Source organism: Henckelia pumila, chromosome 2 (assembly GCF_033568475.1).
Source record: "Henckelia pumila isolate YLH828 chromosome 2, ASM3356847v2, whole genome shotgun sequence".
In the NCBI taxonomy this organism is placed as follows: Eukaryota; Viridiplantae; Streptophyta; class Magnoliopsida; order Lamiales; family Gesneriaceae; genus Henckelia; species Henckelia pumila.
Window position 1 is genome coordinate 3,734,199 of NC_133121.1, and position 11,562 is coordinate 3,745,760.

The window sequence follows — 11,562 nt, forward strand, 5'->3', positions numbered from 1 at the left end:
TCCTTTAAGCAATTGAAAGTAAATCTTGTGGAGGAAATAATACACACACGCATCCACAAGACCCAGCTACATCATCAGTGTCCATTATCTACATACATACATATATCACATATTGAATATGATTGAAATGTTTTGAGTACAAAATGACATAATAATTGGTAAACAATAATATATTTATTTTGATTAATTAAAATGGAATAAGATGGTGAATTACAGTTCATTTTTTTTTAAATACATAAGGAATATAAATGAAAACATTTCGACTGTTTTTTTCCTCCTACCAAATACTCAAAGTAAGTAAATGCGCCCAGTTATTTAATGAAGATAAACCATACAATAACAAAATGATGTTGTCTGCTCTCACTGGAAAATCTCGATTTAAAGAGAACACAAAAAGAAATAAAAAAATGGAGAGGAAAACATAATGCTGGCATCAATTATACAATATACCGATCAAGGTTAATTTCCCGCTCCATAATCATTTATTTTTCTTCTGTAAAGCCAGGACCAGCATGTTACTTAGGTCGTCTGCGGTAGGGATAAAACATGTTGTCGAGATTCTGCTTTATTTGGTTCCCTACTTTGCGAGCGTTCTTGACTACACCATTTGCAACGAGGTTCGCATTCCGAGCAAACCTACATAGATAAACATCAGAATATACATAGATCACATTTGATGTACGTTGAATGGAAAACTGTTACTTCATTTTTTAACTTGGCTAGAAAGCATTACAGATAAACGCGTGGGCAATGAGAAAGCCAAAATGTTTAGACCATTTACCCAGCCTAAACATATTGTGTCGTACTATGATGCCAAAAGGGGAACAAAAATGGGGTACCTGTTCAAAAAATCATCCCCAGTTGATTGAGCTGGTTTATGAGATCGACGTTGTGGCAAACTGTTACCATCTGTGGCAAATGATACCAAATTACCTTGAATTTACTCGAGGGGACAAACAGCATTAACCAATCAAAATTAACTGAGAAAAGCCATTGATTTTGGCAGCACACTTGTACATCTTTACATGCCAATTTTGAGAAAATTTCTCTCTGTTCAACAGCGCACAGCTATTACCATTTGCATTTGTAATGAGCAGAGAATGCAAGCCAATATGTGCTAGCATAAAAAGGTTAATAGTAATGCATCATTAGTATTTGAAACTGCAAAATTGCTACTATTCCCAGCATATAAGCTACATGTGGTTTTGAGCAAATATTTAAAGACGTTCACTTTATGCTGGTAAGCAACGCATCAAGACATCAAGTTCAAGGAAAAGCTCAGCTTCCAATCGGTGTTGTTCCCAGAAGTCAGAACTTGAGAATAAAAGTACAATTTCTTCTTGTCTCACTTTATTGGCAAATTCGTTTCTATTTGTAGATAAACCTATATTACTTTCTAGTTTGTTCATGTCAGAGTAGGACAACACCACTTTCTCCATTTAATGCCAAGCTGGAATATTTACAGGTGGAAATGGAACTCCTGGCATATACAAGTCACTAGAATGCTCATACTAACTATTAAGGCCCATACATTGGTTGTAATTTGTAAAAGAACACTTCAGTATAAGCAAGCATATAGAGGATAATCACCTTCTTTAGTATGAGTATGAGTATGATGAGTATGAGCAGATGCAGTCTCGGCCGTATTGACTCTTCGATCAACTAAAACCTGGAAACAAGGTTAATTATGTCAGCATGACTGTATCGGATCAAGAAGAGGCAACAATGGTAAGTTTCAAATGCCATGGCCGAAGTAGTCATAATGATTCAAAATATTACTCATTTTCCCTCGCAATAACAGCCATATCATTAACAGACATAATTGATGGATTATACGTGCTCGTGTTTGGATAAAGTGTATGCATCTGAAAGAGTCCACAGAGTGAATTTTATAATATCTAAATTATCACTAAGATGCTCCAATTTGGTAATTCCAATAGACACGATAAATGACCAAAAAACAAACCACCGAAAAATGCCTTTCCACAAAGCATTGCAAGTAAAAAATATGTAACTTCCCAGTCCTGGGATTCGATAATTTCTCAATCCACTTTAAGCCCATATACAATCAAATGACACTTGTGTTCATTTTTTTAGCAAAAATAATCAAATGTCGTAGAAAAATCACACTTCACTTGTATCTCTTTCTTGCTTGTAAGAATTTCCTGAACAATAAATAAAAATTTCAACCTTTGATTCTCAATCTTAGGTCGATCTACTTGAATTTTCTTCATGCCGGCAAATATATAAACTTTACACTCTATGGACCCAAGAGGTCTAATCAAATTTCTCGAACATTTTATATCATCAACCTGCTCAGCTATCAGTACCATAATTAGTTTAAGGTTGTTAAAATCGATTTATTAAAAACAAGTTCAAATGTCAATGCTATGACCATAGTATTAAACACATTACTGAACCAGTAACATGTTCCACACGACTCAGCAAGTTTAATCAGACACTAAAGTATGCAAACAAATAGTTTAAAGCATCTTGTCAATCCGCACCATAAATTCAACAAGACACATATAAATAGATGAGAAAGTGAGATGTTGACCTCAAGACCAACACAAGCAGGTAATTCTGCTCGAGTCCCCTGACCATTGGAAGCTTTATCTTTTTGGTCCACATAAAGTGAATAACCAACACAACCATATCTAAAATCTGTGATGCTCCTACCCTCTTCGGAAGCTTCCATCTCAGATTGTCCAACCATAAATCGCGGCACTGGTCATCAATGAAAAAGCACCATCAACTAAAAACATCAAGGTAAAGGGTGTTTTTCCCCATTTATCCAAACATGCAATTGGCAGACAAGAAAAGTAGATGAGACATCAGGTTCACAAGGTCGAAACATAGAACTTGGCAAGCAGCAAAATGGGATGTGCATGTACAGTTGAAACACATTTAGTAATTTACTTCAATCCATTTCTTATGACATGATATCTTCTGCCCATAAAGAACGCAGCCCAATTGCTGTAAAACATGCCAAGTCAACCCGATGATTAAAACAAAAAGGAAAAATAAAAAAGAGTCATAATCAAGCAAGTGAAACGGGTAAAAAAAAACATAAAAATATGTAGTGTACCAACAAAACCAAGGAAGGGCATTCAATTGTCATGGTTATTAAACTTTAAGGTAAAATGTATGTCCCACAGATTTGTCACCAATCACGAAAACAATGATAATCCTACAGCCTAAATGATGAGGATATTGAGAAACCAGATCATAGTTCAACTCACAATCATGCATCTACGGCCAAATTCCGAATACACAGTGTGTAAAACATAAGGCATACGCCCAGCAGCTGTCTGATACCTTCGGTAAAAGTGAATCACAATTACTAATTCAGCTTTACCAGTAAGATTAAACAAGTAAAATATCAAGAGTAAATGAACCCATCTTTGATTACCACGGTCGTCTTCCGAACTTTATAGTTTGCAGTCATCAACTATCCAGACGAGTATTTCTCAAACCTATAACTATATTTATTGCTAGATATAATAACACAAGAAAGACGTGAAATATGAACAAAGAAATCAGAAAATAAAGCCATCGAAAGAACCGTGAAAGAACTCCCACAAGACTAAAAAACAAAAAAAAATCACAAATACAATATTAATCCCAGGAAAAATAAAACAATTTTATGGCGATTAGCACAAACCCACAAACCCATTGTAATCCGAAAACACAGAAACACCTGAAATCGAATTAAATAATAATTAGGTTTCACCATTTGGAAGAGAACGGGTGAGACCCACACAAACAGGGTTGCGAGAATTGGCTTTCAAACGGGACGAATAATAAAGGCAGCCCTTGCAAGATTTGGCCTTGTTCCCACTACTGCTGTTTGCCGTATCAGTATTCTTTGATGGCGATGAGTTGCTGCTTCCGTTTTCATTTTGTTTCATTTGATTGCTAACCGCAGAAGCAGCAACGGAAGAATCGATTGATTCATCCACCGATGATGCTCCCAATCGCATCTCTTCTGTGCTCGTTATTGTCTTGTCTACTCCTTCGTTGATTCTCTCTTTCTCCCCACCACCCTCCATTGTGCCGTCCCGCTGTAGCTTTTCGATTAACTATTTGTTTTCTTGCGACTCCTACTTCGATTCGCTTACTACTAATTTCTCTTCGCCCATCCAATTCAATCGGATTAAAAAAGACTTTATTGACCGTCAAAAAAAAAAAAATATTTTATTGCATTTTTGGTCTTGTAATTTGCACATTTTACATTTTTTCCTCTTAAAAGTAAATTTGTAATTTTAGTTCTGTAACTTGCATTTTTTTTCATTTTTGGTCCTATTAACATTGAATTCACATTTTTAATCATGTAACTTTCATGATTTTTTCACTTTAAGCCCTGTTAACATTGAATTTACAATTTTAGTCCGGTAACTTGCATTTCTTTTCATTTTTAGTCTCTTTTACATTGAATTTTTATTTTTTTAATCTTGTAACTACCATATATTTTTATTTGTAGTCATATTATCGATGAATTTATATTTTAAATTTAATAATTTCATATTTTTTATATTTTTATTCATAATATATTGTTATTCACATATTTTAAAACTTTTAGAATTTCAATGAATCAAAAAAATTTAACTAAAAATTATTCAAATTTTTTTACACTAAATATCATCTTATAAAATACATAATATAAATAAAACTATTAAACTAATGTTAATCATGTTTTTTTAGGTTTAGTTTTGATATATAATTTATAAGTGTAAAGTTTTTTTGAATAATTTTAGTTGAATTTTTTATTTAATTCATTTAAATTTTAAAAGTTTTAAAATATGTGAATAATAATATATTATGATTAAAAATATAAAAAATATAAAATTTATTGAAGAAAAAATATAAATTCATCGATAATATGACTAAAAATAAAAATATATGAAAGTTACAAGATTTAAAAAATGAAAATTCAATTTAAAAGAGAATAAAAATGAAAAAAAATGCAAGTTACCGGACTAAACTTGTAAATTCAATATTAACATGACATAAAGTGAAAAAATCATGAAAGTTATAGGACTAAAAATGCGAATTCAATGTTAATAAGACCAAAAATAAAAAAAGAATGCAAGTTACAGGACTAAAATTGGAAATTTATTTTTAACAGAACAAAAAATAGAAAATGTGCAAATTACAAGACCAAAAGTGTATTTTTCCATTGCATTAGCCTCCTCATACTTTATGCATTTTCTATTTTCCGCTCTCGTCAATAAAAAAAAAACAAAAAACTATTGTGAGACGACGTCACGACTCACGTATCAATTTTAAGAGAAAAATCTCATAGATCACTCATAGGAAAAAATTATTTTTTATACTAAAAATATTATTTTTTATTATAAACATAAAACGTTAAACGAATAAAAATCATCTACAAAACTACTCAAAAACAAATATAGAAAGTTGATAATAATTGAGGGAAATGAATGTCAAATTACTAAATATAGGGAAAATATGTAAAAACGACACCTTGTGAATAAAGCTTCTCATTTAATTTTTAATTTAAAAATATGTAGAGATAGTTTTTCGTGCTCTTTGGGATCACGAATTACATTTATTACCCTTAAAATCTTTAAAATTTAAATTGCGTTTTAATTCCTAAAATATCAACTATACACCATTTCTTCTGATAATATCCACTCACACAATCAATGTTATGTGTCTACATATATTATTTGATATTTTAATGTACCTTAATATATTAGGTCTTTATGTAAACTTTATTGATAAAAAAAGTATAGAATCATCATCATTTCCCAAAAAAAAATATTATCATAAGGATTTATCAAACATTTAAATGGGTCGAAATTCCGACCAATTGATATTCAAACCATAGTTTTACAATCAATCCGTACATTGACCAGAGAGTGTTTATGAGATTTTATAAGAATCACTTCTTAGATTTTCGTTGCAAGCATGCATGTAAGTATTTTTTATTATTTGTAAATGTCAGTTTCAACTTCAACCTAAAACGGTTAGTCAAAAGCTAGAAGCAATAGTGTGATGTTAGTATTTTTGATTATTTGTGAATGTCAATTTCAACTTCAACCTATAACTGTTAGTCAAAAACTAGAAGCAATAGTGTGATGTTTTTTCAGGTTGGTGTGGGTTGTGGTCTATAATGAAAATGATCGATTTAATTATATAATCTAATATGATTCATTACATAATTGGATACTGATTCGTTATTTTTTAAAAATAGTTAAAACATACTGGCAGGATTACTGGTTTAGGCAAGAAGATAAAAAGAGTCCGTGGTAATCCAAGACTCGAACTTTTATCCTATCCCATGGAGTAAAAACATTTGCCAAACAGCCACATGGGATAACATATTATTATGTTAATTTTGATTTTTTTTTTAAATTAAAGTATGCAGACAAGCTTCAAAAACCCTTGGTTTCTTCTTTGGGTATTACTTCCTATCCTTTTGCAATGACTTCCGCTTCTCCCATCTCTTTTGCATTTGTTTCATGATGATTATGAATCTTTCTTGCTTCGTATCTTCTCTTCATTGCGGTAATTCAACTCTTTTCTTGTCGATTATCTATTTTTTGTTGTAATTTTCTTCCTTTTATGGTGTTTAACTTTTTGTACTGTGGCTTTATCCAATTTTTTATAGCCGATTCGGGTTGTTAAGTGTTCTATGTTCATTTCTAAGTGGCTATTGCTGTTTTTGATTTTTCTTCGTATATGCTTGTCCATAACGAGGTCTAATAATTTGGGCTCTATTGCCTTTCTTGGCTTTAGCAAGAATGCCTTCATTCGGGATTTTATTTGATTGTTTCATTGTTTTGGTTGAGAATATTTGAGCAGGGCAAAATTTGTATTACTGTTTGGATATGTTGACTTGGATTTTTACATACCTTGTGGAAAACAGTATTACTGAAAGAAAGGAGGAAGAAAGGTGTAGATAGAAATAAACTACATTGTGCAGGAGAACGACCTTTCCGAGCAATTATGGAGAAAATGAAAAAAATAGGAGGAAGAAAATTGGGTGAAATGTCCTTTGATTACCGTGATATTCAAAAGGGGCTCTTGCAAAAAAACTCCCTACCCTACACTGATGTGCCGTGTGCGTATTTAGTGCTTTTGCTGCGTCTGTATGGCCTGTTAACCTTTTTATTCACCTTAAAAAAACTCAAACGACCTCCATTACCAATTAAAACTATAGGTCCATGTTTAAACAGAAAGTAGATCACACAGAGAACAAAAGGATATCTTTTACATTTCAATGGTAAGGCAAAAGAGAAACTATTCAAGTTCCGTTTCTTCTTGTCTTTCTTGTTCCCAAGGTGGAAAAGAAGGATTTGGAGGTCCTGGGTTGGTGTACTTATCGTAGAAATAAGTAAGACCAAGTTAATTTGGTCCCTAGACCCTAAGTGTACTCTGGGTTCGGTTAAAGAATTAAACCGAAACCCTTTCAATACAGCTTTTTTATTATCCACCAAATCCCAAATAAAGTTAATTTGGTCTGTAGCTGTTGTTGGAGATTATTGTTCTGGTTCAATATGATTATCTATTTCCTTATTTTCAATATGTAATACATCCATGTTTTTTAATGCACGTGGTTTATTCCCAGAGTTTTTAATATATCGACAAATTTGTGACTGGCGCTGGCCAATGACCATCGCCATATTCAATAACTATATATCTGTTATATATTAACATGAATTACTTTTGTCGTTGCACTAAAAAATGCTGAGCAATTTTTGTTTTGTTTTGGTGGATATTGCAGCATTTTACGTGTCTCCTAAATTGAAGTGCGACCGACGTTTGTAACAGTTTTTACCTGGTTAATTTTCAAATGGCATCATCTGGTTTTACTTATAGCCCCTTAAGATATAGTCTTTATGGACCTAAAAGTGGTTCAGGACAGCATAATAAGAAAGTTGCCTCTCTTCCTAATATTGGGAGATTCAAGGACCCACTCTGTATGCAGAGGTACAAATTCTAATATACATGTCAAGTTCTTTCAGGCACAAAATTTTATGATTGATGTGTCATCTTGATTTCATTTAGAAATGTTTTGGCCGGTTCAACTTGGAGATATAAACAACGCCATACTTTAGTGAAGTGTGCAATGGATGCTTCCTTTGGTGATCTTACTAATGACTCTAATGGTAATCCCTGTAAATTTACTGGTTGACTATGGCGTTTTTTTTTATGGTTTAACATGTTTGATTTGTATTAACATGTTTTCCTTGCTTACGTTTTTAGCAGGAATTTGAATGTTTATTGTTATTTGCTTTGCATGATCAATTTATTGTAATCGGGAGTGACCTTCAAACTTATGCTTAATTAATTAGGTCCTGTCACCCTGATCTCTGGTTGTCTTGAACTTACAAACGGGGATACTTGACATCATTTATCTACTTCACTTGTGTTTATTTGACTATTATATCTATCAAACTTCTGCTATTTGCATACGCTAATGATTATAATAGGATTATTTATTGCTCAGAGTTTTACATTAACTGTTTAATTTGCTTTGCCGGAGAAGCTGTTGTTTCTGAATTTTTTTAGCTTTTCTTCCTTCTACTTGATACAGCTATATTTCCCAGAATTAATGTGAAGGACCCCTACAAGCGATTGGGAATTAGTAAGGAAGCTTCCGAAGAAGAAATTCAAGCTGCTAGGAATTTTCTAATACAAACATATGGAGGAGACAAAAATAGTGTGGATGCGATAGAATCAGCACATGATAAAATTATTATGCAAAAGTTCTATGAGAGGAAGAACCCTAAGATCAACATCAAGAAAAAGGCAAGAGAAGTAACACAGTCTCGATATGTTCAGGCTGTCACTTCCCGGTTTAGAACTCCAGCCACAAGCTTCATAATCAAAACTTCTGTTGCATTTATAGTGCTTGGTGTGCTCACATTACTCTTTCCTACGGAGGAAGGTCCGACCCTTCAGGTTGCGATTTCTCTGATAGTCACAACATATTTCATTTTTGATCGGCTGAAGAGCAAATTGTGGGCTCTTCTGTATGGGTAAGCTCTACATGTTATTACTGAATTATATATGCCATATTTTGTGTCCGTTGTCAGTACAAAGAAAACATACGAAATCAATTTTGAAACCAACTTTTAAGTTTTGAAAATATTCATCCACGTGTATAGACTGTAGTAATTTAAAGTCCAGAAGACATGCACCTTGAGTCTTTGCTCAGGTTTTTCAGCACCGCATTGCAACACCCAAGATTCTGCTTGCATCTTATTGTGAAGCCCAGTCTTGAGCATTAAAGGCTCAGGGCTGTTTTAAGAGCGCTTAGACATAAAAAATATTGAATTCATGGTGAAATGCAAGACAACATTAATTCTGATTCGCTTGTTAAAAAATATCTTTGTTTTATAGTTCATTCAATAGTTTGTAAGATATATATTAGGGCATGATGATGAATTTTTTTTGGATACTTTGAAGTTTGAATTGACCATGTGACCCCATAGGAGTGCCCTATGCGTTAGCGAGGCACATGTGTAACCTTTCATTAGATCTCTACAATACCCAAGTTAGTAGTGTGCATGGTGCTTCCAATAACAATATATGCAACTAATACTTCCTTCGGGTCATCTGTTTTTGATTTCGTGCTGAACTTGTTACTCGATTGGTTCAGGGTCGGAACTTTCGCTCTTTCATGGCTTATTGGAACGTTTTTGATGGTTTCTGTGATGCCACCAATACTCAAAGGGCCCAGAAGTCTGGAAGTCACGACTTCATTGGTAAGCTACATTTTCCTATGGGTTTCTTCAACTTACCTTAGATGATCATTTTTCTGTAACATACCCTATATCTTGACCCGATAGGCTATTTTTGTTTTATAATATTTCTGAAGTTTCAAGTGCTTTATATGCTTCCAGTAACATTGAGTGAGACATGATTCAGAGATTTGATGTACATCCTAGGTTGGGTTTCCATTCGCAAGTTCCTGATAATTATGTCCAAATCACGTTAAAATAATAATAATAATAATAATAATAATAATAATAATATGGAGTAAATCTTACATAAAGTAAGACGAAAATAATGCCACATGCAAGGCGTGACATTGAAAACCTTGTGTTAAAAGCTTTATTATTAGGTGATCTTCATATTCTTGCCTGATATTAAATATTTCTTCTATACAGTTTTTTTAAATAAAAATAATAATGCGTTCATTTTGTGTAAGATCTTTTATAAATTTTTATGGGCTTTTAAAATAATATTTGGATGAGAGGTGATATCTACAATAATATTATAGTAGAGATTTGAAATTACAATTATATTTTAACTTAATTTTCAAAAAATTATTAGGCAAATTATTCATTTTATACGATTTTTTTCTTTTTTACAAATATGTCACTCATTTTGTAGAATTGATATATCTATTGTGTTTTGTGACTATTTTTTTAAAAAATAAAAATGTTATATTTTTTGTATTTTTTTAAATTTTATAATATAACTTTTTCGTTAAAAAAACGAACTGTACGAGCAAGCAACGTGTGCTGTGGAATAGCATTGGTCATTTAAATTCAGACAGGATTGTTAGTGAATTTAGGATAATTTAGAGTGTTTTTTTTTTTTTTGATATTTAAAATTGATTGAAATAAGATCATAAAAAAGGGTGAATATATATATATATATATTGTTTATTTAGTTTTAAAAAACCTTAACTAACACCTATCATATTCTTTGTTTAAAAAAAAATCTAAAAACCGTATTAATATGTTGAGTAAATTGATTCATTCAGCTTTCGTAAGTGAGTAAGATAATTTGATTGGGTAGAACCTTGAACAACCCAAATCTTGCAAACATCATCTTCCTTGATGTGATCCACAGATCACTGCTGATAGCTACATCGAACATGAAAGATGATTGATGTAATAGAAATGACAAACTAACGTTTTAATTTTAATTTTAATTTTAATTTTAATCGAATTCCAGTCGAGTTTGGAGTAATTGAAAAGCTTTAGTAGGGATGGCGAGCTAGAAAATAAGTTGGTGGGACATTTTACGAATGGTTGGATGTGCTTCTTGAAATTGAATGCGACTCTTATTCATAACGACTCGGAATGTTTCGGCCACAAACTCAATGGGTCGATTGTGGCCCGTGTAATGGTCACTTCAAACCTTAGATACCGCACTACTCCATTCTTGATTCTTGCCCACAACTTTGTCCATTATAAAAAGAAAATAGTGATTTTATATATAATAATAATAATTGGGGGGTTGAAGTAAATTTTCGTGTAAAATGTTTAGATTCCATTGAGATAGGTGCTTATAAATTTTTTTTATAAAATATTTTAAACACTATTTTAATAATAAATATGTGTTTGAACAACAATTCTGTAAAAAAAAAAATTACAATTGAAAAGTAATATTTTTGTTTTTCCATCGAAACTTTCAAATCTAAAAACATAAAAAAAATGCATCTCATTTGTACATTATAAACTATACTCAAAGAACATTTTTTTAAAACATTTTTCAAAATGTTTTCCAAATACATATTTTAAGTTGTTTTTAAATTTTTTTTAAAACATTATAAACTTTTTTTAATGTGACAGA

The 11,562-nt window shown here is 31.9% G+C and overlaps 2 protein-coding genes across 3 annotated transcripts; one reads left to right on the forward strand and one right to left on the reverse strand.

The window, feature by feature from the left end:
* Positions 1–288: 288 nt before the first annotated feature.
* Positions 289–4,146, reverse strand: LOC140882120 (uncharacterized). Its single transcript, XM_073287893.1, has 5 exons — positions 3,734–4,146; positions 2,558–2,727; positions 1,591–1,669; positions 840–909; positions 289–636 (listed from the first exon to the last, which is right to left on the reverse strand). The coding sequence occupies exons 1-5, from the start codon at positions 4,050–4,052 to the stop codon at positions 516–518; spliced, it is 759 nt and encodes a 252-aa protein (XP_073143994.1). The 5' UTR covers positions 4,053–4,146; the 3' UTR covers positions 289–515.
* Positions 4,147–6,395: 2,249 nt separating this feature from the next.
* LOC140881756 (protein CHAPERONE-LIKE PROTEIN OF POR1, chloroplastic) lies at positions 6,396–10,971 on the forward strand. Of its 2 annotated transcripts, XM_073287310.1 has the most exons (6): positions 6,396–6,534; positions 7,754–7,959; positions 8,038–8,138; positions 8,567–9,011; positions 9,635–9,740; positions 10,942–10,971. In XM_073287310.1, the coding sequence occupies exons 2-6, from the start codon at positions 7,823–7,825 to the stop codon at positions 10,954–10,956; spliced, it is 804 nt and encodes a 267-aa protein (XP_073143411.1). In that variant the 5' UTR covers positions 6,396–6,534; positions 7,754–7,822; the 3' UTR covers positions 10,957–10,971. The 2 variants fall into 2 exon arrangements, with proteins under 2 accessions (XP_073143411.1, XP_073143410.1); XM_073287309.1 differs by lacking the exon at positions 10,942–10,971 and having other exon boundaries at positions 9,635–9,933.
* The last annotated feature ends 591 nt before the right edge of the window (positions 10,972–11,562 follow it).

Excerpts from the sequence above, each read along its gene's own strand:
- LOC140882120 (XM_073287893.1), bottom strand. The coding sequence starts at position 4,052 with ATGGAGGGTGGTGGGGAGAAAGAGAGAATCAACGAAGGAGTAGACAAG. Across the intron at positions 2,728-3,733 it reads CACCCGTTCTCTTCCAAATG|TGCCGCGATTTATGGTTGGA; the intron begins GTGAAACCTAAT and ends ATTGATGACCAG. Across the intron at positions 910-1,590 it reads TCATACTCATACTAAAGAAG|ATGGTAACAGTTTGCCACAA; the intron begins GTGATTATCCTC and ends CATTTGCCACAG.
- LOC140881756 (XM_073287309.1), top strand. The coding sequence starts at position 7,823 with ATGGCATCATCTGGTTTTACTTATAGCCCCTTAAGATATAGTCTTTAT. Across the intron at positions 7,960-8,037 it reads GACCCACTCTGTATGCAGAG|AAATGTTTTGGCCGGTTCAA; the intron begins GTACAAATTCTA and ends GATTTCATTTAG. Across the intron at positions 9,012-9,634 it reads TTGTGGGCTCTTCTGTATGG|GGTCGGAACTTTCGCTCTTT; the intron begins GTAAGCTCTACA and ends CGATTGGTTCAG.